At 38.3% G+C, this 27,834-nt stretch overlaps 1 protein-coding gene across 3 annotated transcripts in view; it reads left to right on the top strand.

Moving 5' to 3' along the window:
- The first annotated feature begins 9,602 nt into the window (after positions 1 to 9,602).
- Positions 9,603 to 27,834, top strand: part of MET18 (ARM repeat superfamily protein) — a 45,696-nt gene continuing 27,464 nt past the window's right edge. The window contains exons 1-4 of one of the 3 annotated variants that reach the window (XM_090317450.1): positions 9,603 to 9,871; positions 10,989 to 11,051; positions 11,150 to 11,204; positions 25,981 to 26,078. In XM_090317450.1, coding sequence (XP_090173576.1) covers positions 26,009 to 26,078 — 70 coding nt within the window. In that variant the 5' untranslated portion in view covers positions 9,603 to 9,871; positions 10,989 to 11,051; positions 11,150 to 11,204; positions 25,981 to 26,008. Of the gene's footprint in view, positions 9,872 to 10,939; positions 11,052 to 11,149; positions 11,205 to 25,980; positions 26,079 to 27,834 lie in introns of all 3 variants that reach the window. The other 2 variants (XM_039042592.2, XM_039042593.2) reach the window with 2 other exon arrangements.

Here is a 27,834-nt window from a genome sequence, read left to right as displayed (position 1 = left end):
GGACACGTCGATACATATCCTTTATCCACTTGCTATGAACTACTTCCCCATTTAACTTGATATTGACCCATATAAACACTTTCCGAATGGAGGTCACTCTCCGGGTGACACGAAGTGTCATATGAATCTCAGGGTGTGAACTTTCTAGGGACGTGAGAGTTGAAATCAATATATCACATATTTGATTTTACAATGAACAACTTCCCCTTATTCACTTTGATATTAACTCATGCAAACACTTTTCGAATAAAGGTCACTGCCAGGGTGACACGAAGTGTCGCATAAACCTCACGGTGTAAACTCTTTAGGGACATGAGAATTATAATAAAAACATTGTATATTTGATTTTACCGTGAACAACTTCCCCTAATCACCTAGATATCGATTCATGCAACCACTTTCCAAATGGAGATCACTCCCAGGGTGACACGAAGCGAAGCATGAATCTCGATGTGAACTCTTAGGGACGTGAGAGTTAAAAATAACATATCGTATATATTATTAGTCTCCCACTGAAGCACTCTAACAACATATCATATACGTTATTAAATTCCCATTGAAGCGTTCTAACAACATATCATATATGTTATTAAACTCCCACTGAAGTGTTCTACTAATTGTATGGGTATATTTATACTCATATTTATTTTGGCTAATTAAATAGCCCTAACTCTATGTGGATTATCCAAGTATAACGCTTATAAATAGATTTTAACCTATGATGTCTAGGTGATAAACCATTTTATTACCTCACACCGCTCACGTACGCTTATAAAACTAGTTAACAATGTTAATTTATTCGGCTATAATCCTCAAGTAGGAGGTGTTCCGTAGACCGTCAACTTAAAAACCTCCAACCTCAGACAGGATTATATACCAGTTGAGTTTGTAACCTCGATTTATAAGATAACGACCTATTTTAACTATTTAAAACAAGTGTTTAACCTACGTGAGCATGTAACTTATCTTTGTTATGGATTTTAATCATCAATTTTATAACAACTTATAAAACTAGACATGCGTTGCATCCATAACTTCAACAAGGCATTCAACATTTAATATAACACTTATGTTAAACAAAAGAAACCCTAAACATGCATGTTATATATTATAACTCTTTATAACATATGTCCAATGTATTTAACATGCTTCCAATGGTAGGATTTTAAATCTACATGGCATACAATATGCATATACATGTTTTAATTTAAATATAACATACATCACATGACAAATATTTAAATTACATTGTTATGGTTAAACTTTAGCATCCTAAGCAAGCAATAATAATCAAATTATAACAACAAATGTACAAAAACAACTTCAATTTTGATATGGACCGCACGAATCGACCTAAACCAGACCTCCAGAGCTTCAAAAGATGTTGAACCGGACCAAACCGAGCTGAAAGCAAACCAAACGAAGCCAGACCAGTCGAACCGATCACCTTCCGCATAAACCGGCTCACTGATGCACGTTGTTCTTGGCTGGGATGAACAACATCGTGACGCTGCATCCCAGCGTTGCAATGTTGTTCATCATTATGCCCAAAGCGTTGCAACGCTTGATGAACAACATTTTAGTCCAGAAATCTGCAACTCAACCACACTTATTTCTCACTTTGATAACAACCGAATTTCAACTCTATTGAATCCAAATAAATTACAGAATCTATAGCACACATATAAGCTCATCAAACAAGAGTCGATTACAAATTTAACTGGGGAATTAAAGAGAAATCTAAAGCCAAATTTGATAAAGCACCATATCGGTCCCAAAACATGCAATCATAGAAATTCACCCACCAAATTTAAATTAACGTTAATTGAGTGCTTAAATCATTATCTGATACCAATTTAATGGAATGTAGAAGCATGCAATGGAAGCAATCAGAATCAATAAGCATTATAATTACATTTAATTTGAGTTCTAAAAAGCATGTAGAACAGGTTTTTCAACAAAGAGGGTTTCAGAATTGATAACTTTGATGAATCTTCCAATTCCAAGTTGCTCCTCACGAAATCTTAGCTTCAACACCTCAGTGAACCACTAAGAGATCTTCTTTACTATTCCCAACCTTGAATTTGAGTGATGGAACTCAAGATTAAAGAGAATTGTGAAAGGAATTTTGTGAGAGTTTGAGTGCTTTAGACAAAATTTCAGAATTTTCCTCAAAATCTACAACCTCTCTCTCTTTTTTTTTTTTTTCCTCAGAAAATTCAGAGTTTTGTTCATCAAAACCATGCAAACACTAATAAGACACTTCAACTGGATAAGTTTAGTGAGCTAGGTGGAATGGTATTGTGAACACGCATCAAGATTTCCAAAAATGGGAGATCTCCACTATCAACCTTAATTTCCATCTTTTGTTTCTAATTTTAATTAACTCAAAATTAACTAAATTAAAAAAATAATAATTCAATTTCTGAAATTGAATTAAAATAAAAATTAATTTGATTTTAATTAATTAAACAAATTTAATTAATAATAATTTAATATTAAATATCAAATTAATCAAACATATAATTTTAAACATGAATCCTATTCATGTAATTAATATTTAAATCAATATTTAAATATTATAAATTCTCCAATATCGTTTAATTTTAATAAATTAAACGTTTAATTATATCGAATATAATTATACAAACCCTAATTTGAAATCGAACAATTCAAATTCAAATCCTAATTTGGAATTTGAACACTTCAAATTGAAAACCCTAAATTCAATTTGAACATTTCAAATTAAAATTCAATTTAAATACTTTAAATTGAAATCATTTCAAATTCACTCAATTTACTAATCTAAGATGTTCATGTTTTACGAACTAGTAGAGGGACCTTATGGACCAACAGATCATGAGCTTGAATGATTTTATATTAATTGGCTAAAACTCTTTAGATGGTTTAATCAATATTTATTAATTATCGAGTCACACTACTATAACTTGTAAGTTCCACTGATCATTCTAATGAACAATTGGTTTGTGATCCAATCACTAAACTAACTCCCTCTCGGGCCAATGAGAGAGTGGAACCCCTTGTTAAATACCTAGATTCAACACTTAAGAAAACAACCTTCCTCTTATCCTTAAATTGGGTAGGCGTGCATTCCATCTTACACCATATGTCCCCAACCATCTATCTAGTCTTATCCCTTAAATGGAAGGCTTATTGACCCGATGTTGTTGAGTCAACCCTCACCTATGCAAATCTAAGAATGATCCCAAATAAACAGGAGTTCATAGTTAGCTCAGGGTTAAGATCGAGTTACCTAGGTCATCTAAACGAAATAGTAAGTCTTAAACATTAAACAATGTTATAAAGTAAGGGTGACTTATTTCTCGATTTGATATCATGCAAACTCATTGCATATAACACTCTCACTTCTCATGTCAATACATGAACGAATCAGGATCACTTCGTGTAAGCCCTTATCCCTTTTTCTCTTGTTTATGCGTAGCATCAACCTAGATAAGTGAGCTTATGTACCTAAATGAATAACTTGGATTGTATGACCTAAGAAAGTTCTAATTTTAAGTGTTCGAATGAAAGTTGAAAATTACTTAACAAATGCAAGTTCTTTTAGAAATGTATTAATACATGTTATTATTGGAACAATTTTTCATGATTGGGCACTTGTATAGTGAACATGATTTGTTCTTGGCTAAGGGTTACAAGGAAAGAAAGAAGAAATTTTGTAGGAAATGCAAGTTAGCCGAGAGGGGCATTGAAGTTGTTTGTTTTTTTTTTTTTAAAAAAAAAATTATTGGATTAATTTGCTAAAATCTAAAATTAATTTAACTTGATAAGTCTTGTAAGGCTATAAAAGATAAGGAAAATAAATAAAAAGCCACATAGTAGGGCAAACAAGCAGCTAGGTGGAGGACTTTGATTGGAGGAAAAAATGTGCAGCTTCGGCCAGAAATTTAGGGTCTGAAAATGTGATGGTTCTCCCAAAATACTCGTGCAAAAGCTTCCATATTTAAACCAGGTTAAATTTTATTGAGTTGTGAGTCTATTCTAGGGCTGCTCGAGAGATTTGGGGTCGAAAAACTGAAGAAATCGTGAAAATAGTGAAGGTTACCCGGAAAACTGGAAAATTCGAGTAAGGTGTAGCCCAGGAGAGATTCTGAGCTATGGAATACGAGTTAAGAGGTGTAATTTTGAGGTTAGTTAGCTTAAAGGTATTAACATATTTCATGAAGTAAGTATGTGCAAATTTTTGCTTTAAGTTGGGTTAAAAGTTGGTTAAAGTGAAACCTGTGTTTTCTCGAACAGGGTAGTAGCAGGCCAGCCACCCCCTTAAGGTTGCCAGCCCCACCAGCGCACCTTCTTCCTTGCCAGTGCCCCTCAGCACGCCTCAGCCTGTTCAGCCCTACCCACCCACGGCCAGCCTCGCCCACCCACGCCCACAGCCCGCGCCCATGCCCATTTCTAGTGACCAATTGCTTGTTTTTTAGCATTTTGGGTGTTGGTGAGCATTTTTGAATCTCAATTAAGATTTTCTTGATATTTTGACCCTATAATGAATACTTTTGGATTAAAAACAGGTTTTTGGGCCATTTTGGGTAATGTGAGGAAAATGGACTTAAGGAGCAAAATGTGAATGTTTAGGTGTTAAAATGAGTTCAAGTGGTTACATTGAATCACTATGGGCTATTTTGGTTGATTTTACCTATCGTGAGTGTCTATTAACCTTGGAACTTTATTTCAGGTTAAATTGAGGTTGGAAAGGCTTACAACCCAAGGAGCTCATGCCAGTGATAGTGAGTGGTTTATTTTCGAATGTTTTGATATAGAAAGTAATTATATATGATAGTATGCTATGATTTATGAAATGTGATGGCATGATCTGTTTTACTTGACTGATATTTCAAAAATGTTTAAATCATGATTTCTAAACTCTCGATGGTTTTATACAATCTTGATTAATTAAAATGTAGCTTGAAATCATAGTTTACATACTTGTGATTTGTATGGTTTTTATGAAAATTTCTTGATGGTGGAATCAAGGTTGTTGAATGGTTGTAGAAATGGTTTCCAACTACTGATTCTTGTACCCGAGAGATGGTTATTTTCTCGTGCTACTTGAATGTGTTTCAGTAGCATCGCTCAGGCGATCAAGGGGCTACCGGGGTCAGATGTGGCCAGAGTATACTGGGAAGTCCAGAGAAACCTGCGCCTGTAGCACCACCTAGGCTATCAAGGGGCTACCACCGGGGTCAGATGTGGCCAGAGTATACCGGGGAGTCCAGAGTAACCTAGGCCTGTGCTGTGTATTTATGCTTAGCCTTGAGGCAGCTCTGTGTGCACGTATGACCTTGTGATTTGGTTTACACTGCGGGGGGCATTCTTTGTCCAGAGTAACCCGCCATTGTAAACGAGTATTTGGGTACAGAGTTGGTGTAGTTTTCTGATAACGATTGAATGCTTTAAAATGTGCTTATGAGAGTTGATCATGCCACTGTTTTACTAGCACGTGTTTAAGATGCTATTGAATCTTTTATACTTGGCCAATGTTTTATTAAATGATTTAATTACTTTTATTGATGATTTAAAAAACGATAACTTATGTTTATATTCAATTACTACTCATTGGGCATTAGCTCATGTTTTCGATATTTTATGTTTTCCCCCCATATAGCGTTAAAGTTCCGGAAACACGCTGAGCTGTTTACTGCCACACAACAAGAGTCTCCTGCTACATTGTAGGCCTTGCACTGATGTAAATAGATTGCATATCACGAACCTTACGTGTCATGGTTTTGGGAGTATGGGACAAGAGGAGTTGTTTTATTGTGTAATGTCTGAAAGTGTTTCCGTTGTGCCTAAACTCTGTTCATGGTTTGTATGTAACAGAAGATAGAAAGTTTATGAAACTTGTTTATGGATATCGTAATATGGAATATGCTGAATGGAAATTAAATGTACTAAAGGATTATTGTGTAACTGTTCAAATTTAAACATAGGTTAAATTGGTTAGTAAGATGCTAAATGTCATCGGGGGAGGTGATGTTTAGCATTTTCACACCTCTTTCTAGATTAGGTGGGTAATCTGGGAGGGGGTGTGACACTTCGTTTGTAGCATCTTACAATAGATTGTAACAACTAAAGATTGGGCCGCATTTGATAGTGTTACCAGAACGAGGCACTCAACCTTATTTATTTACTATAGACCGTTTTGGCTATTTAATCGCACTCGATCCGTCTTTATGTCTCCATATACCTTGTTTGATTGCGACGTATTTGGTTTTATCGGTGTTTTTGGTGGTTTTGATGGTGTTTACTCATAGCATTGTATTCTAGCAATAACAACACGTCAATTTTGCAGATGTCACAGAGTTTGAAATTGAGAAAAGTACCTTAAATCGAGCAATTGGTGTGACAGAGTCGATGACGGAAGGTGGAGTTGGCTAGTAGCATGAGAGAGTCAACATCTCACGTGGTACTTAGTCAACTTTTTGTTTTTATTTAGGGTTTTTTTGTACCGATGACCTCATTTGGGAGGCTCAAATGAAAAATGGCCTCCTGTAGAGAAAGTAATGGAAAGTGGCTTTATGCTTATGTCATAAGCATGTTATTTTACCGATTTGCCCATAAGATGCACCCCTCGCGCCTGCCAATACAAATTTACTTAATCCTCGATGGCTCGTCACATGTTATTCGATGCATAGTCACTCGATACCCAACTTCATGGTTACTCGATACGCCTGCAATCGACATGTGTATACTCGATCATATCAACGCCATACTCGATGCTCAATTACTTTATACTCAATTATTTTGAATTCAAAACCTGTTTGAAGGCGTTTGAAGTTCTGATAAATACTCGATACACAATACTCGTTAAAACTTGAACAATCTAGTATAAAGTAATCGAGCATTGAGTATAAATAATTCAAGTGGTCTTCAAACGAGTTATGGATTCAAAATAATCGAGTATAAATGATGATGTGCAGAAATGCACGTCATCTTAGGCCTTTTATTTAGAATTATGAGGATTGTTAAGTGAAATATGCGGCAAATATGTTAGGAATTCTTGAGAAAATGAGTTTGCGTCGTTCGACATCAAGAATATCAGCTAACCCACTATTATACGTTATTATGTGTTCAAAATTGTTTATTTTTGTAGCTAACATAAAAAGTGGACGCATACGCGGAAGCCGGGCTATCGCAAAGACGACTGCATGCGGAGAATTCCTCCATTACAAAGGCGAGCGCATACGTTCAACGCATGGATGTTGTGGTCATCAGCCGCATGTGTCCATCACATAGAAGTTGCGATCATTGAGCGAATGCGATCATCGATGAGAAGTTGTGGTCATCGAGCAAAGCGGTCATTGCAAGGAGATTGCGGCTACATGATGATAACCATAATAGAGGGATGAACGCAAGGTTGGTGGAATGCAACATGAACGCATACCTCGGAAGAATCAAAAGATGATGTTGACATTTCACCTACCATACCGTTAGCAACAGAGATTCAGAAAAGGACCATCGCGTTGTGAATGTCAGAATCAGAACAGGTCCATTAATGCTGTCGGCGATCAAGCTCTATAAATAGAAGCTGTTGAGCAGAATTTCATTTTATCCAAGTTTCTACCTTCGGGTGGATCCTTGTGATCCAGACAAAAGCGTGAGAAGAAAGCTTGAGAGTTTTTCATCTCCTTCATCCATTCCAAGTGACGACCTGAGTCATAGCTCGAGAGAGTCTGCTCCACCGCCCTTCCATGACACCACCGGCAGCCTTGACACACATCTGCTGGAAGCAAAATATTGCTTCCAACTGGTCATTTCATTTTATCTTCTTTCCTTATATTGTATTGTATTACATTTTGACTTAAGAAATTAATACATTTTGTGATCCATGTATTTCTATATTTTCCTTCGACTCTATCTTCATCTTCATTTACTTAGCATCTTTAATCTTCATTGCATCACCAAGTTAGACTGTTAGAGTATCATATACTTAGTCATGCGACATAGGAATATGAAGCATGTAGCAAACCACCGGGAGGTGTGCGTTACGTGAGTGTGTGAAAAAACCTTATTTGCTTAGTGTGAAGCTGTAGTAACGCTTATCTATAAGCGGATGCAATGCTTGTCTATGAGTAAAGTCAACAACAACCAACTGCTCGGGAGGGTAAGTGGTTGGTTGCATTAAGCAATGTAAACAAGTGTTCATTAGAGATAGGAATAATCTTACGTCTGCCAGGTTTATGCGATAACCTTGTCTTATGAGCGCATCATTCATCATTTAGGTATACTCGGAAGAGTAGTCTAGAAATCAAATCTAAGTCTCGAGAGAGCGGATTGGATCGCATAAGCAAGAATGGAGAACTTAGAGATAAGCTCTGTTTGCTATTACATAGCGTATGCACCTCATAGATAGGATATTGCATGCGTCTATAATTATGATACAGTGGTATGTGCCTATCACGCTTATGTGGCGAAAGCACGTGAGTGGGTTATGGAGGCTTGAAATAAGCTTCTCGGCACTATCGCACATACATCGCATGCGTCCTAGAATTAGGCACAAGTGTGTGTAGCATGATCGCATAGCTTGCGTTGGCTGGGGTCGCCCTTGCGGTCAAGCTCAGTGTTGCAATGAAGACATCCTCACATTTTATCTATTTTCCATACATTTACTACGTGTCAATAGTTGTCGTGTCTCTACCTCTCAATCATATTCTCATCGCTTAATCTGTTAGTTAGTAGTAGGAGTAGTGTTTAGCTTACAACCCCTATCATTCTTTTATTCATCTGCCGCATACACATCATCGCATGCATTTAGCTACAAGTCTCTGAGTTTGACCTCGGATCACCCGAGAAACTTGTGTTCTTGTTATACTTGGCGAGAACATAAGAAAACTTGTGACAGGAACGCATAGTCATCGCATATATTCGTAATTGCATAGTTTCATTCCAACGCATGACCACCGACGCATGAGTATAAACGCATACCCTAAGACATGCGTTCGCATATTGCGTTCATCACCTAATTTTACGTCATCAATAAAGTAATCGAGTATGACGTTAACATGATCGAGTATACACGTGTCGATTGCAGTCGTATCGAGTGACCATGAAGCTGAGTATCGAGTGATCGTGCATTGAGGAACGTGTGACGAGCATCAAGTATAAATAATTCAAGTGACCTTCAAACGAGTTATGAATTCAAAATAATTGAGTACAAAATAATCAAACATCGAGTATAAAATAATAAAGCATCGAGTATGACGTTAATATGATCGAGTATACACGTGTCGATTGCAGCCATATCGAGTGATCGTGCATCGAGGAACGTGTGACGAGCCATCGAAGATCGAGTAAATTCATATTGGTGCGCGCGAGGGGTGCATCTCAGGGACGAATCGGTAAAATCACATGCTTATGATGTAAGCAGAAGACCACTTTCCATTATTTTCTTTACAGGAGACCATTTTTCTTTTGGACCTCCCAAATGAGGCCATTGGTATAAAAAAAACCCTTTTATTTAAGGGTTAGTTATCAAGAACAAACCTTTCAAATTCTTCTTAAAGTACTCAAGGACGGAAGGAGTTTATTTTAAAAATTCAGACATCAAATTATTGATACATAAGATTGAGGGACTAAAAAAAAAAAGTAACTTTCTCGTAAAGAAAAAAGAAAAATAAAAAAACGAACGAGTAGCGTGCATAAGAAACGATTCTTCAAACTTGGAATTTTACATCCATTTTTATTCTAATTTCTTCAAGTCAGGAAACCTTTCCCCACCAATTGCTCGCGCAGCTTAAACCCATTCCAGCACCCAAAAATGGCGGAGCTCAGTAAGCTTACACAGTACATCGAGTCCTTCGTCGACGTATCTCGTACTCCGTCTCAACAGGTTGTTGCTCCATTCCCATTTCACTTTTGAACTCTCAATTTCTCAATACTGCATGGCAAACTAGACGATCATCAAAGCGGGTTGAACTTTCTGAACTCAACCATTGCAAATTAATCTGTTTTTGCACTAATGGCTACCACTTATAGCTCGACTCGTTCTCCTCATTTAATTAGTCAGAAACGCAATTAGAAAGCTCGGCAGTCCCGGGAGCTGAACAATTGCAGTGTGTATGTAAGTGTTTTTGAGAAAACAGTAAAACAGTGTGAGGTTTGGGAAGTTACTTTTTGGCAAAGATGACAAATGTCGTCTACATAGCTAAGGTTAGGAAGTTAGTTCCAACTACGACATTTGCTGTAAAAGTTAGGTTAGAGATGAACTTAAGCTTTTGAGTTAATCAGTGATGAAAGAGTAAAACATATTCAATGATTTTTTTAAAGCTTAAGTTGACAATCGAAAAGTTATTAGATTATGGGAGGATAATTGAACTAATTCTTTTCCCCTCCCAACAATCTCTTTCCAGGACATGCACAATTTTTAACCAAAACGAACCGGCAATTAGTGATTGTCTGGACGTAGAAAATTGCAAATGGGATGTGGTCATTCTAACAAACCTCTCTTCCATGAAGAGATCGATTTATTCTAATCATTTTCTCTTGTTAGAGGAATGGTTAACTGCTAAGCCTCTTGGTCTTGCTTCAGTTCAGTCTGAATACTTCATAGAAGACAGGACAATGTGGTCTTTAGACTATCTGGTCTCTATTCTTGTAGGACGGTCTTTATCAGCTTATCTCACTTCAATTCTGTGCGAGGACCTTTTTACGGCAGTTTGGATTGAAAATAGCCAAGGAAGATGTAAAACTTACTTTAGGTGTTGTTTGATGTATGGCCTTTTGACCAATGATAGACACCAATATTGTTTATTCAGTCTGAACTGATGCTTCTATTTTTATTTTTTGGGCAAAGACCATGAGGAAATTGCTAACCTTAATTTTTTGGGAAGCCCGTATATTGCTTATGTGTATTTCTTTATGCTATGATGTTTCATCTGTGTAACAATGTACTGATTAGGAACACCATGAAGAACAATGGACTAACGAGAATCTATGTGATAGTATAGGCCACAAGCTTGGAAGCAATCACCTCCCTTGCGAAGAACAATGTACTAACGATAGAAACACTGGTATTTTCTGCCTTGCTTCTTCTTCCCTTCCTCTTTGTTCATGTTTCCTTTAACTCTATGCTGCTATACTGCCTTAAATTCTGATTTACATGAATTAGGTTAGAGAAATGGGGATGTATTTGACAATTACTGATAACATTATTCGAGGCAGAGGTACTACTACATAAACTTCTGATTTTGTTATATTATTATTACCATTACAAATTATTGTTAATTGTACTTTCTGTATATTTTACTTGCTTGCTTTAACTTTTGAATAGGATTTGTTCTATAGGTTGTACAACTATGTCATTGAGTTTTAAGTGTCTATGGTTGATGGTTGGTCGTGGATATGGTCTATACTTTGCACCTATGACTCTCCCTCTAGGCTGAAAGGCTCTAGTCGGCTAAAACACAGGAGCAATTAAGTGAATTTTTGTGTGACACATAACCTATTGGAAGCACTAAACCTCACCCACCCCAAAATTTTGGTCCATCAGAAATCCTCCTGTTTCTTTCTTTCCACAGCTTTGGTAAAATAGGCAGTATAGCTATTATCTAGATAGACCTGGCTTTCCTAAAATTTATTTCAAAGACTAGCCAAAGCACAAGTTACTTTCAGAGATACTGCCTTATTGATGTTTATGGCTTAAAAAGCGGTATCCAATTTTCCTCGACAACAATGAGCGAACAAATTCTGAATGTTGTCATTGGTGCCTAACACCGAGTTGTCTATTAAATAACACATCCCTACCTTCTGTTTCTTTTAGGGATGTTATTTAACCATGTTTGGTCTGGTGTGCCCGAGATTTGAGAGAAATTCTAAAATGAATAATACCTCAATAATGCCCATCAGTCTTAAGAAAGGCAGCTTATATACTAGCCTTTCAAGACTTACAAAACTAACGCAACCCAAAAGAAAAACAAAGTTACCGGGAGATAACTTGAGAAAAATTACAGCAACTTAAAAATTAAGAGAAAACACAAAACAAAGGGCAACTAACAGAAATAAACTCTCAGAACAATACATGAAGTTCCCTCCCACCAAAAAGAAGGAAACTTGTCCTCGAGTTCAAGTAGTAATGGTGAGGGTGTCCAGAGGAAAGTACTCGGATAAGTATGCAATATTGAAAATAGGGCTGATGCGAAAATCTTCCGGAAGTTCCACCTTATAAGCATTGTCTATATATCTCTTAAAGACCGTATTTCCTCGGCTTTAACTTATTGTAAGTACCAACTAGAAACCATGCCTTTTTGAGATGAACCATGGCAAGATCCCCTTCCTTAAACTCCTTGAAACGACGATGACTATCAGCTTGCTTCTTGTAAGATTCTGTCATTTGCTGCAAATGGTCCATAACCTCTTTGTGTAAAATAGCAACTCTCTTAGCCATTTCTTCAGCCTCCAAACAAATCAACAAAAGATGGGAGATTAGCTAAGTCAACAGTCGAACGAGGAAGTTTAGTATACAACACCTCAAATGGGGACTTCCTTATGCTCCTATTTCGCATATGACTATAGGCGAATTCAACTTGTGGCAAGGAGCGATCCCACTGCTTCGGTTTATCCCCTCCAATGCAGCGAATCAAGTTTCCTAAAACACGGTTGGTCACCTCCTTTGGCCTGTTGGTTTGAGGATGATTAGTAGTGCTGAATTGAAGGTTAGTATGAAACTTCCTCCAAAGCGTTTTCCAAAAAAAAACTAAGGAATTTGGCATCTTGATCAGAAACAATTCAGGAATACCATGTAATCAAACCACCTCCCTAAAAAAAAGATTAGCCACATAAAACAACATTTGAAGTTTTCTTGCTAGGTAAAAAGTGGGACATTTTACTAAAGCGGTTAACGACAACCAAATCAGAGTCACATCCCCACCGAGTCTTTGGGAGACCAAGAATAAAATCTGTAGATAGGTCCTCCCAAATACTTTGAGGAATAGGAAGGGGAGTATATAAACCTGTACTTTGTTGAACATCCTTTGCAGTCTGATAAATATAACAATGTTTAATAAAGTTTTGAACATCCTTGCATAAAGATGGCAATAGTATCTACTGGATACTAAGTGGCATGTTTTGTCAAACCCAAAACAGCCACCCAACCCACCTCCATGGAGTTTGGCTAGTAAAAAAGTTCTTGAAGATGTGCAAGGGATACATAATTGGTCTCCTTTAAACAAGTAGCTAGTAAAAAAGTTCTCCATGGAGTTTGGCTAGTAAAAAAGTTCTCAAAGATGTGCAAGGGATACATAATTGGTCTCCTTTAAACAAGTAGCCATTGAGAAGATGAAAGTCTCCCAAGTTAACATCGGAATTACAAAGGTCCCAGATTGTTCCGAAATCAAGGTCTTGGGACAAGTGGAAGGAAGATCCTCAAATGCAACAATTTCACCCTTAAGAACAGTTAACAAATGAGACTTCCTACTCAAAGCATCAACCATAACGTTAGAATGTCAAGCTTTATGTTTAATAAGAAAATCAAAATGTTGTAAAAATGAGAGCCACCTTGCATGCATTCAGTTGTCTGTTTTTGTGTTTGAAGAAATTTTAGGGAGTCATGATCCGGGGAAAAAAAAAACTCTTTACCTAACAAGTAATGTTCCCAAACCTTAAGTGCTCGCACGAGGGAATGCAACTCTTGCTCATATGTAGACTATTTTTGCCTTGCCTCAATTAGTTTCTCACTAAAATACTCGATTGAATAGGAGCCTTGAGATAAAACAGCTCCAATGCCATTACTGCACACATCAACAACCACTTCAAATGGTCTTGAGAAGTCCAGGAAGGCAAAGACTGGGGGCGGAGTAGTTTTTCTTTAATCACTAGAAAGCTGTCGGTGGAACATGGACTCTCTCTCTCCCTAGCCGATTTCCGAAACCCTAGCCATCAACCTCAGACTGGTCCGATCACCATCGACCTCTGTCATACATCATCGACCTTCGACGTTCTCCATTATTTGTCCATTGCCTTCCACCTTCTCCCTCCCGCCGTCTGTCCTTTGCTCCCTCCATCATCCTCCCGACGTCTACTCAGCTTTCTCTCTCCCCGTTCCCTTTATCTTCTCTCCACGAAACCTTAGCCGTCCCTCGTCCGTCTTCCTCCCTCACCACACCTTCGTTCTCTCTCCCTGAATATTTACCCAAAACCTTTGCCGCCCCTTGTTTCATCCTCCATTGCAATCCTTCTCAGATTTCTCCGCCCACCACTATCTGGCCTCTGCCTTCTACCTTTTGCCATCCATCCAAGCACTATCTCCACCGTGAAACTCCCTAAACATAGTCCTATGTGATCTTCTTTACTGTTTTTCTATTCACGATTGGTTGGGGTACTTTGCTATGGAAATAGAAGGCTTTAAAGTTGACGATTTTTTCTTTTGCATTTGGTTTGATCTTGGGCCATTTTATGTGGAAGATATGGAATTTCGTAAGACTCTTGTATTATTCGTTTCTTATGTGAGTTAGTTTGTGAAAGCTATTTTAGATGCACTTCAAGCTTTAGTTAATAAATTTTTCTTGAAAAATAATCAAGATAATTGTGGTGCAACAAGACTTCTGAAATTTAAAAGTTTATCTAATTGGGTTTTGAGATGTGTTGTTTGGCCAGCAACAGAAGGTCGATCCTATATTCACGTTCCTTTGGTAGCTTCAAAGCAAGGTTGGTGATATTTTGTGGGAATGCTCAAAGGTTTTATGGAAAAAAGGGAGGCTAGACCAAATCCGTTGCTCAATGTCACGAAAGTTTTGCAGTCGAAGAAGGACGCCTTAGAGTCCCCCACTTTATAGGCACAGAGCTCAAGCTATGCAGATGGAGGGAGGAAAAGTTCAACGTCCTCTGTTCCAAGTACTTCAACACAAAATGGGTTCTTAGATAAAAAGATGAGTCAGACACAGATCCCTATTTTAGTGAAAGAGAAACAGAATTTGGATGCTTCCTGGGTTAAAATAAACTTTGATGTGTTTAATGTAGATTTTGACAACCTTTGGGTTATATCAAGACTGTTACGGTTAAATCTTTGTCAAAATATTTGATTGCTTCTTCTCCAATTGATAAAGCATGTTAAAAAGCTCTTTGGAAATCAAAGAGTCCTAAAAGAATTAATATTTTGGTGTGGATTCTTCTATTTGGTTCTCTCAATTGCTCATCCACATTGCAACACAAGCTACAAAACAAACTTATTTCACCCTCAATATGTCCTCTTTGCTTAGCGAACGGGGAAGAAATGCAACATCTGTTTTTTGATTGTTCCTTCTCAAGTAATTGTTGGTGGAAATTATTTTCTTGCTTCGGTGTGCAATGGGTTTTTGGGAATTCAGTTAAGGACAACATTCTTCATTTGTTGGTTGGCCCTTCTCTTGCCTATAGAGCTCAGATATTATGGGCAAATGCAATTAAAACTTTGACTTTTGAGATTTGGTTTGAACGTAACCAGAGAGTTTTCCATGATAAATTTATAGATTGGCTTGATAGATGGGGGTCAGTCTGACTACTAGCTTCTACTTGGAGTTCACAATCAAAGCATTTTGAAGATTATTCTATCCAGGATATTTGTCTTAATTGGAATGCGTTTTTATTCTCTATGTAATCAAGACAAGTGTTTAGTTTGTTCGTAATTTCTGAATTATTGTATCTCGTTTTGGAAATGATGAGGGTGCTATAGGGATGTCAACATAGTTGAGATGTCTTGGTCCCTTGAAAATAATGGCTCCTTCTCAGTTAAATCACTGGTAAACCACCTTTCTATGGCCCCTCCAATTTCAGCCAACCTTCAAAAGGGTCTTTGGAAGGCCAACGGCCCTAGGCGAGTTAATATAACAATTTGGATAATGCTTTTTGGATCCCTTAACTGCTCCTTTGTGCTGCAACGGAAGCTGCCCTACTTTTATATTGCCCCCAATTGGTGTATCCTTTGCAAATCAGCTGAGGAAGATCTCCAACACCTCTTCTTCGATTGCATTTTTGCCATTAATTGCTGGAGAGAATTTCTCAAATGCTTCAACACCTCTTGGGTCTTCGACAATTTCTTTAAAAACAATGTACAACAACTACTTTCTGGTCCATCTCTCAAGAAAAACTCAAATTTACTTTGGATTAATGGGACAAAAGCAGTGCTGGTTGAAATTTGGTTTGAAAGAAACCAAAGAATGTTCAATGGTAAGGAAACTCCTTGGTTTGCTAGATTTGAGGCGGCAAAGCTCAATACTTCTCTTTGGTGCTCCCTATCTAAATGTTTTGAAGCTTACTCCTTACAAGACATAAGTTCAAATTGGCAGGCATTCATCCAAATGGAAGCTTAGCTGAGGGCTCGCTCGACGTGGTAGCAGAATTAGTTTTTCTTTTGTCATTTTGATTGTGATAATTAACTATGCTTGATGAAAAAAGAGTAGGGAAAAGAAAAATAGCACACCAAGATTTTACGTGGAAAACCCTAATTAGGGAGGAAAATCACGGGATAAGGGAATTCTTATTAGAAAATTGATAAAAAGAAATACAACAGACCAACAGCTTAAATAGAGAAAAGGGAAACCCTAGGGTACAATGAAAAGGACAAAATTGCCCCTAGAGTGCAAACCCTAATTTCAACACTCCCTCTTAAGTTGGGGCATAGATGTCAATAAGGCTCAACTTGCTCACACATACTTAAAACAACTGTCTGGGTAGTCCCTTTGTTAGGACATCTGCAATCTGTTGATTGGAAGGAATATAAGGAACACAGATGTTGCCACTATCAAGTATTTCCTTGATAAAATGCCGATCAATCTCCACATGCTTTGTTCTGTCATATTGAACAGGGTTATTTGCTATGCTTATGGCTGCTTTATTATCACAGTAGAGTTTCATTGGACCGGTATGCTCTTGATCAAGGTCTTTCAAAACTTTTTCAAGCCAAATCTCTTCACAGATTCCCAGACTCATGGCCTTGTATTCTGCCTCGGCACTACTTCTGGCAACGACACCTTGCTTTTTGCTTCTCCATGTAATAAGGTTGCCCCACACAAAGGTACAATACCCTAATATTGATTTTCTGTCTACTACAGATCCTGCTCAATTAGCATCGGTGTAAGCTTCGATGCATCGCTTCTCAGTTTTCCTGAACATCAAGCCTTTCTCTGGAGAGGTTTTCAGATATCTCAAAATGCGTTCTACTGCCCTCATGTGTTCTTCGTATGGAGACTGCATGGACTGGCTTACCATACTCACTGCATAAGAGATGTCGGGTCTAGTATGAGAGAGATATATTAATTTCCCAACAAGCCGCTGATATCTTTCTTTGCTCACTGGAACACCTTTACTCATATTACTTAACTTTGCATTTGCTTCTATAGGGGTATCAACCGGTTTGCAACCCGTCATACCTGTTTCCTTAAGCAAGTTCAGAGTATACTTCCGTTGGGAAACTGAAATTCCTTCTCTCGATCGAGCTACTTCCATTCCAAGGAAGTATCTTAGTTTTCCAAGGTCCTTGATCTCGAATTCCTTAGCCATCTTTGCTTTCAATCGGTCAATCTCTGAGGTATCATCGTCTGAAATAACAATGTCATCAACATAAACAATCAAAACTGCAATTTTTCCGGATACTGACCTTTTAGTAAACAGATTATGATCAGAATGACCCTGTTAATATCCTTGCGACTTTACAAACATAGTAAATCTGCCAAACCAAGCCCTTGGTGACTGTTTTAGCCCATATAAAGACTTTCTTAATCTGCAAACTCGGTGATTAAACTGTTTCTCGAATCCTGGGGGAGGACTCATATAGACTTCTTCCTCCAGTTCTCCATTAAGAAAAGCATTATTCACATTAAGCTGGTGAAGGGGTCAATCCTTATTAACTGCAACAGAAAGGAGGACTCGAACCGTGTTTAGCTTTGCAACCGGCGAAAAAGTCTTGGAATAATCAACCCTAAAAGTCTGAGTAAGACCCCTGGCAACTAATCTGGCTTTGTATCTGTCAACTGTTCCATCGGGTCTATACTTTATTGTAAACACCCATTTACATCCGACTGCTTGATGACCATTTGGAAGATTGACTTGATCCCACGTATGATTTTTCTCGAGAGCTCTCATTTCTTCCATAATTGCGGCTTTCCATTAAGGACTTTCCAACGCTGTGTGTATACTGTTTGATATCACCACTGTGTCTAGGTTTGTAGTGAGGGCCTTGAACTCAGGAGACAAATCACTACAGGACAAGTAACTCTACAACGGATATTTAGTACATGATTTAGTACCTTTCCTTAGGGCAATCGGAAGATCAAGGGATTCATCTCTATTTTTACTTTCTATTGACATACTGTACTCACCCTCCGGTTCTGTTATTTTCTCACTCTCAACAATTTTTTCAGCGGGAATAAGAGATGCTTATTATCCAGGTTCTACCATGTTCTCACGAGTCACACAATCATCTGTCTCTGCACCATCATCGACCTCAATCACATCTTTGCTGCCATTATCTTCCCTGCTTTTGCTCTCAACATTTTCAACATAAACATCAGTTTTATCACATTCATTATAATGATCAGGGATAGGACTACTAGTACCTGGAACTGATCTCCGTTAAGACTCATGAACTGGAGTCGGAGAGATAACATGCAACGCTATTTCCTTCCTGAGATTCTTCCTATAGTATGTGATCCAAGGGACTTTTTCAGTTGGGAGGATAGGTGCGTTGGTACTGACATTGACATCAAGGATGGGTTCGGGTTCAGGTTCAAGTAAGATAGAAAGGCTGGGACCCCAATTGGTTTTTTCACTGGAATGTTCCCCCTGAAGAGAACCATTGGGAAAGAATGGATGATCTTCAAAGAATGTCACATCCATAGAGACAAAGTATTTTCTGGAAGAGGGATGATAACACTTGTACCCACGCTGATGTAGAGGGTACCCTACAAAAACGCATTTTTGTGGCCGAGGGGTAAACTTGGTACGGTTAGGTCCGTGTGTATGGACGAACACCACACAACCAAAGATACGAAGGGGTACATCAGAAAGAAGTCTGGAATTTGGGTAAGATTCTTTGTAGAAATCTAAGGGAGTTTGGAATTATAGGACTCGGGATGGCATGCGGTTTATTAGATGGGCTGCTGTCAAGATAACATCACCCCACAAATAAGAGGGAAAGGAAGTTGACAACATAAGTGAGCGGGCAACTTCAACAAGGTGACGTTTTTTTCGTTCGGCCACTCCATTTTGTTGAGGAGTATACGCACAGGAACTCTGATGGACAACACCTTTGGAGACTAGGAATTCGCGTAAGGCGTTACTAAGGTACTCTCGACCGTTATCACTACGGAGAATAGCGATTTTGGCGTTGAACTGGGTTTTTATAGAATTGTAAAATTATTGGAAAACTGAAGTAACTTTTGATTTATCTATCAGAAGGAAAATCCAGGTTAGTCGAGTATGATCGTCAATAAAGGTTACAAACCAACGCTTCCCAGTGATTGTAATGACTGGTGAAGGACCCCAGACATCGCTATGGAACAGAGTAAACGGTTTAGAGGGTTATAAGGCTGACAAGAGAAAGAAACACGAGGCTGTTTGGCCTGGACACACACATCGCATTTCAATTTAGAAATATTAATGTTGCGAAAAAAATGAGGAAACAAATAATTCATATACTGGAAATTAGGATGGCCAAGGTGATAATGCCATAACATATAATCAGTTTCAGAAACAGAAAAATGGGAAGAAAACAAACTAGTCCTATCACATATCCTAAAGGAAGCTTCTTCAATGAGGAAATAGTGTCCCCTGTCATGCTGGGCAGTGCCACTTGTCATCCCCGAGTTCAGATCTTGAAAAACAACATCATCAGGTGAGAAGATAACACAACACTTCAAATCTCTTATAAGTTTACTAATAGATAACAGATTGTAAGACACTTTTGGCACATGCAACACATCTTGGAGTATTAAGCCGGTAAAGGGTGACACCTGTCCTTTTCTAGCAACGGGAGCAAAGGACCCATCTGCAATTCTGATTCTTTCATTTCCAGCACCAGGTTGATAAGATAAAAATTGATCAGAGGAGCCAGTTAAGTGATCTGTGGCTCCCGAGTCTAATATCCACGGAGACGGTCTAAAAAAGGGTCTGGTCTAGAAATAGAAAGAAAAGAGAACTCTCAACAAGCTTGACTAATAAGGGCTCGCTGCTTGATAGTGACTTCTTTCGTTTGGTTTATTACCAGTTATACTGACAAGGCCAAAGAAGTGAAAAGTACCTGTATAGGCGATTGCACTTACACCCACTATAGTAGTAGTGCTCTGAGTAGTTTCCTGATTCTGAGTCTGAGTATCTCCAGTAACAGATTCACCTACAAGAGCCTGGCTTGGCTTTCGTTTCTTACCATTTGGCGGTCGACTGTGAAGTTTCCAGCACTGATCTTTCGTGTGCCAGAGTTTTTTGCAATGTTCACATACTGGGGGCGGCTTACTGTTCTGTTTATCTTGGACAGGGTCTGATGTTTTGAAAGCAGCGGAATCTGTTGTTGTTATAGGTGTACTGTTCATGGCCCTCGACCTATCTTTCTCCAAGAGAACTTCAAAACAGACTTCCATTAGGGATGGTATAGGTCTGGTCCCCAATATACGACTTCGCACTGTATCAAATTTAGAGTTGAATCCTGTAAGAAAGTCATACACGCGATCCGTTTCTTCAGACTGATAATGTAATACTCCTCCACAAGGACAATTCCAAATCATTTCACGGCACAAATCCATCTCTTGCCACAACATAGACAACTTGTTAAAGTAAGCAGTAACGTCCATCGTTTCCTGTTTGCATTCATGGACCTGCTTACGTAGAGTATATAAACGAGAGGCATTCTGTCCCTTGGAGTAGAGTTTTTGGGCTGCCTCCCAATTATCACGGGCTGTAGCTGCATACAATAAAGGTTTTCCAACCTGAGGTTCCATACTTCCAACCAAAATCGATCTCAACAAGGAATCCTCTCCTTTCCACATTCGCTTTTGGGGATCACCGATCCTTGGTTTTGGTATTTCACCTGTCAAATATCCAAATTTGTGACGACCCTCAAGGGCCATTTTAATAGATTGGGACCAAGAAAAGTAATTATCACCATTCAACTTTTCTCCTATAATAAAGCCAGAAGAATTGCCTATAGTTCCAGAACATAAATTTGAGGGGTAAGTGGGGAACGAAGTTACCGAGTTTTCAGGGTATGGGTTTAGATCTGGTTGGATCTTGGATGTCGATCCAGGGCATCCCCAATAGCAGCCAGCTACTGCTGAAACATCTCGTTCTGTCGTTTAATCTGCAACTGCAACTTGGTAACTTGATCTTGGATTATATTTCCTTGGTCCTGGTGGTATGATGAAGACTCACCCCCTCCAAACTCATCCATGATCGGCGAAAACTGCCCCATTCGGTTGCTCATACTCGGCTGGAAAACACCCACACTTCTTCCATCTGTCTTTTGGTGCGGCAGAGGTTGAGATGAGATGCCGATCTGAGAGGAGAAGACCGGCGGCAAGGGCAACAGATGGGAACTGGACCGGTCGGCGTCGGGCATCACGGATCTGGACTGGTCAGCGCTGGGCATCGCAGATCGGGGCTGGTCGGCGTCGTTCGGCAACGTCTGAGATCGGCCGGACAGATTTCGTGCAGCCGGTCGCTGGTTGTCTTCGTCTGCGCACGATCGGACCAGATGGGTACCTTCGAGCTGATCGTCTTTGTTTGCGCGCGACCGGACCAGATGGGTAGCTGTTGGTTCGCTGGTCATTCTGTCTGCGAAGGAGTCGGCCGGTGGTGGGTAGGGTGCGGCGGCTGGTCTTCACGAAAGTGGGGAAGAAGGGTTTGGAAGTACCTGTCAATGGCTTTTTGGATAATATTGGTTATATCTGGGTTATTGGTTTGGGATTCTCCTGTTGGATTTTTCTCAATGGTGGCCAGGGTTTCGTCTCCACGCTCTGATACCATGATGAAAAAAGAGTAGGGAAAAGAAAAATAGCACACCAAGATTTTACGTGGAAAATCCTAACTAGGGAGAAAAACCACGGGATAAGGGAATTCTTATTAGAAAACTGATACAAAGAAATACAGTAGACCAACAACTTAAATAGAGAAAAGGGAAACCCTAGGGTACAATGAAAAAGACATAATTGCCCCTAGAGTGCAAACCCTAATTTCAACAATGCTATATTCTTAGTTTTGTGCAGCTTCAGTTTGTGAAGCTTTTATTTGTCTTCTTTTCATTGTTGTTATCGCTGGTTTATAAGGGTTCATCAGTTTTGTTGGATATGATGAGGGCGCTATGGGGGTGTCAACCTAGTTGAGATGCCCAGGTGCGCCTGCTGATCCTTTGGTTTCAATTTTGGTTATTTGTATTCGCCTTTATCTTCAAGTACACATCTCTTGTACTAAATCTTAATGATTAATAAAGGCCGTTTCCTTTTCAAAAAAATAGGTTGAGATGTCCTGGTGCACCTACTGATCCCTAGTTTTCAATTTTCAGTTCTTGTTTGCTTTGGTTTGATATTTTGTCTCTTTGCATTTTGTCTCATTGTAATTGAGCTATTGCTCTTTTCATTATATCAATGAAAAGTTTCGTTTCCGTTTAAAAAAAAATTCAAGACTGTTTGTGTTTAATGGATGGAAGGAGATAGCTAAGTTGTTGGAAGAATTTTTCAAACCAAAGTCACCATTAATCCTTTATTTGATGAAAATGCCTTTATTGAGCTTGATCATGGTAGAAAAGAGGATTTGATTGGCAAATGATAGGATTTAGGTCCATTCCATATGCTCCTCGAGAAATGGAACAAGTTTCGTCACAATCGGCCATTCCTTACAAAAGGTTTGGAGGTTGGATCAAGATCAAAAACCTTCCACTAGACTATTGGAGAAGAAGCGCATTTGAAGCCATCAGAGCTTATTTTGGGGGACTTGAAAGTATTGCATGTTTAATTTTCTTTACGTTTCTGAAGCAAAAATTGAAGTGAAAAGAAACTTTTGTGGATTCATGCCCTCAACAATTGAAATAACTAATGTTTTGGGTGGATGAAGGAATTGATTGTAGTATTCTATATCCTGATATCACCTTCCTTGCCTCCATTCAAAATTTGCCAATCGAGAAGTCCTTTAGATACCCTTCCAAAGGAAAATGCTCAGTTGTTGAAATCCATATTGATACTGTCCCCTGTTTCAAACGTCCCCACAAAGTCAAAAGAAGGGGAGGAGTCACTGGTGTGCTTTGATGCAATGGTAAAGTTGGTGACAGGCTGATAGCCCTGTTTTAGTTTCAGGTAAGATTATTTCTGGCGGCTCAAATTCTTTTTCTCAAGAAGCTTCATCTCCAAGGCTTAATAATGTTGGCGCATTTAATAAAGAAGAGGTATCTCTCTCCAAAAATCTTTTGGATAAAGATACTACCACTACTTGGTTTCCTGGCTCCTCGCATTCTCCCAAGAAGTACTCAAAGTTATTAAAGCCATATCCTAAGTACGTTTCAAGGAAAAGATCCTCAACCTACAAGACTCTCTTTGCATTTGCTAACTCTGATTTTCTAGAAGAACGCCGTGTTCGTGCTCAGGTACCAGACTTAACCACTAAAATGTCAGTAAAGCCTCCATATCCTTCTCAAATCTTCCAGCATTCTAAGCTCAATTTTCCTACTTTTTGAGAAATATTCCGAGTAACATTCCAAAGTCTTCTCAAGAAGGGCAGGTTGCTTCAGATGATGATTCAACTTTAAGTGTTAATAGTGAAGATTCAGAGTGCTTTAAGGCAGAGGCTGCCCAAGAAGAAGATGTATATGTTGATAACTTTGGAAAGGAACTTAACGATCTTTTTCAAAATTCAGAAGAGATGAAGAACAGTGTCAATAGCAAGAAAGTCTTCACCCACAGAGAGTGCTATTTTTCCTCCACCAAATAAGTCTGATATCCCTTCCAACCTTCTGTCAATTGTTGAGGCTTGCGGCTTAGTGCTGGGTTGACTCTCTTTTTGTGCTTTAGTAATAAAGTTGTAATTGAAGTCTTAGTCTTAAAATCAATGTTTGAAGAAGTCATTTGTGAAGAATTTCTGGGGAAGAGTTTGCAATATTTGTCCAAAGTTTGGCTGAGGTTAATTCATTCTAGAGGCAGAGTATGTGATGTAATAGGTTTGGGATATTAATCTTTTTAGGATTCTTATACTTGTTAATCCTTGATTATGAAATTAGTTTTTAACTTCTTTTAGTTATCTTTTTAGGATTCTTATACTTCTCTACAAAAAGAGAGTCCCCTTTGTATTTGATATCTTCTCATTCATAATAAAGACTTTGTTGGTTTCTTGGAGATTTCTCTCCTTTTAGTAGTTAGGCTACATCAGTTTGAAGTTTACCCACTAGTCTCCTTTCAAAGGGTCTCTCATTGTTAGTTTTCATCGTGGTGGGTTTGTTTTGAGATGGCTCGACTCAACGTCTCTTCATGGTGCATTCTTTCTAAGGCATTTGTTGCTTTGTCCTTTCAAGTCATTCCCTGATTTTGGGGAGAATTTATTTTCCCCATTGTTTGTTCTTTTGACTTGTATTGTCGCCTTTTCTGCATTTCTGTTGTTTGGATTAGTTTTGTTTTATGTTCCTTGTATCATTTGATTTTGTTTGTTTTTGTTTCGTTCTTGGGAGTCGCTATTAGTGCGCTTTGTTTCTTTATTATGTACTTTGAGCATTAGCCTCTTTCATTTTTTCAATGAAAGTCTTCTTTTCGTTTAGAAAAGAAATCACCAGAGAGCTGTCTAATTGAGGTTGTTGCCAAAGAAACTTCCATTTTTCAAGCACTCTGTCACGGGCGGCTAGAACTCTAAAATTCTCAATGAAACCTGTAAAATGAGACCAAGCCCAAAAAACTTTGAATGTCACAAACACATCCCGGTATTGGCCAATCCTTAATAGATTGAACTTTGGCTGGATCTACAGTAACTCCAAATTCACTTAAAATAATCCCAAAAAATAAATATGAGCAGTTAAAATAATCTCACGAATGTACTTGGAGCATTGGATAAGCCAAAGGCATAACCATCCATTCAAATAACCCCTCATTTGTCTTGAAAACAGTTTTCCACTCATCCCTCGAATTCTTGATGGTACCCACTTTTTAAGTCAATTTCAGAAAAGTTTTTAGCTCCTCCTAGTTGGTCTAATAAATTTGAAATTGTTGGAATTGGGAACCGATACTTGATTGTTATTTTATTGATGGCCCTGTTATCTATACATGCGCTATACATGCGCCACGTTCCATCTTTTTTAGGAGCCAATAAGGCTGGAACTGCATAAGGGCTTAGGCTAGGGAGTATATGGCCTTTATCAAGAAGTTCCTGAACACAATCTTGGAGGATGGAGTACTCTTTTGGACTCATACGATAGCGTGGTAAGTTAGGAAGTATATAGCCTTGAATAAGATCAGTATTGTGTTGTATTTCACGGGTTGGAGGTAATCCCGAAGGTGTTTCTAAAAGAAGAGGTAATTCTTCAAATATTCTTTGAATATTAAATACCATGAGATTCCCAGCCATCAAGATTCAAAGATCTTTCTCTGATACCAACTTGGTGTGTCCAAGATTGGAGAGAGAGACTTAAATGAATAATACCTCAATAATGCCCATTAATCTTAAGAAAGGCAGCTTGTATACTAAGCCTTTTAAAACTTACAAAACTAACGCAGCCTAAAAGAAAAACAAAGTTACCGGCTGGTAAATTGAGAAAAATTACAGCAACTTAAAAATTAAAACAAAATACAAAACAAAGGGCAATTAAGAAAAATGAACTCTAAAAAAAAATACATCAATGTTTGTGCCTTGCTGTTTGCCTTAGTCTGTCGAGATATCAGTTATGCACACACCATCTTTTGTGGTTTGCACCTGCTGTATGTAGTAGAAATTTTGACACGTTGCCTTGCATTTTCAATTTATCCTTCTGTATTGTTGAAAAAGAAACAACAAGCTTGTTATCCTTTTCAGGTATACTTCTTCTTGGGGAACTACTTGCATGTCTTGCATCAAAGCCTCTGGATGGTGCAACAATACACAGCCTAATAGCATTCTTCACAGAGAGACTGGTGAGTGGGCTCTTTTAATTTCTTTTTCTTGGTACCAATTACCAATCTAAACGGAGGGGTGATGGGTGTTTTGATGTAGCCTAAATGTTAAAAGGAGAGAAATCTTCAGGAAACCCACAAAGTCTTTATTATGAATGAGAAAATATCAAATACAAGGGGACTCTCTGTTTATAGAGAATTATAAGAATCCTAAAAGGATAACTGAAAGAGGTAAAAAACTAATTTGATAATTAAAATGTTATTAATCAAGGATAAACCAAGATTAACTTGATTTTACCAAAATATCCGAAATCTATCACATCATATTCTATCCCTCCCAAAAAAAACTCGCCCTCGAGTTTTAAAACGAAAATGATGATAAAAATAAAAAAGTAAGCCACTCGAACGAAAACATCTCACAACGTTTCAACATAAAAAATATCCAATCTTCATGATCAAGCCAATGAACCCAAGAACTAATTTGTTCAAAAAATCCTCTATTGTAAAAAGAATGTGCAGAATTCTTAGAAAATGAGGAAAAACCCATTTTGTAAGTGTGAAGAAATCCAGTTGGGGATGGATTTTAATTATTTCAGTAAGTTTAGATATGGGTTGGATTGCAATTTCCATGAAGAAAAGGCGGACTTCAAATTCAAACAGGGCTTGAGGAAGATTTGAGGTCCAATTGTGTGGGTCATGGGTTGAAAAACCCACAATTTTAGTAAGATTGGATCTTCTTTGTCAGGTCAGGGAAAAGAAAATGGGTGGGGGAATTGTTTAAATCGGGTTAGACTTGGGGTTGTGTCTCTGATTCGGTCAAAAAGGAAAATTCGGGTAAAAAATCGTGAAAATGTTCACCTTGTGGTTGCATGTTTGCGTCATGTTCTTCAGTTTCGAATTGGACTGCATATGGGTTGTCTACAAGCTTCCATGGATATTCTTTCTTGTACAATGGCGAATGGTGTGTCAATTAGCTTTTGATGATTTCTTTCAAGAACCACGAGTTTTCCTTCTTCTTCTTTCTTCACAAATGGTGCATCTTTCTCCTTCTTCGTCTGCTCTTTCAATTCGACCTCTTCTATGTTGTCGTCAATTCTACTCGAAAACCCAAGTTTTTCCAATTTCGAACATATCATATCGCACATTGATGCGTGGTCGATTGCAATTAGGTTTTCAATTTGTTTCGATGTATGACACCCATGGTTATTGTGTATTTTAACCTCTGCAATGGCTTTGATTTCTTCCGAATTAGGTTGTTTGTGCTCCAATTTGAAAGGATTTTGTTGATTTCGTTCCCATTGGTTATTTCTTCTTTAATTGGCTTATCGTATTTGTTGAAAATAGAATATTTGCCCTAGGGGCATTTTTGTCTTTTTATATGTACCCTAGGGTTTCGTCTTTTTCTATTTAAACTGTAGCCTCTGGGCATTACTCTGTATCACATTATTATAATAAAAGTTCTTTGCACCGTGGTTTTTTCTCCCTGTACTAGGGTTTTCCACGTAACAAGTGTGTGCCCTTTTTCTCTTCTCTTTACTTTTCATCATGGTATCAGAACAAGATGAAACCTTGGCCACCATTGAGGAAAACCCAATAGGAGAATCGCAAGGGCCATCTGGCACTACGACTACAGAAATCGAAGTTGTCGTTAAAACAGCCATGGAACAGTATTTTCAGATGATGATGCCTCGGTTTCAGGAGATGATTGGATCAGCCATTGATAAGCTACACGGATCAAGCCGAACAAAACAGATCTTCCAGCCGCACGGGTCTGCGG

This window comes from Benincasa hispida, chromosome 9 (genome assembly GCF_027475165.1).
Source record: "Benincasa hispida cultivar pf3 chromosome 9, pf3_genome.v1.1, whole genome shotgun sequence".
Lineage (NCBI taxonomy): Eukaryota > Viridiplantae > Streptophyta > Magnoliopsida > Cucurbitales > Cucurbitaceae > Benincasa > Benincasa hispida.
This window is presented reverse-complemented; position numbering and strand designations above follow the sequence as displayed.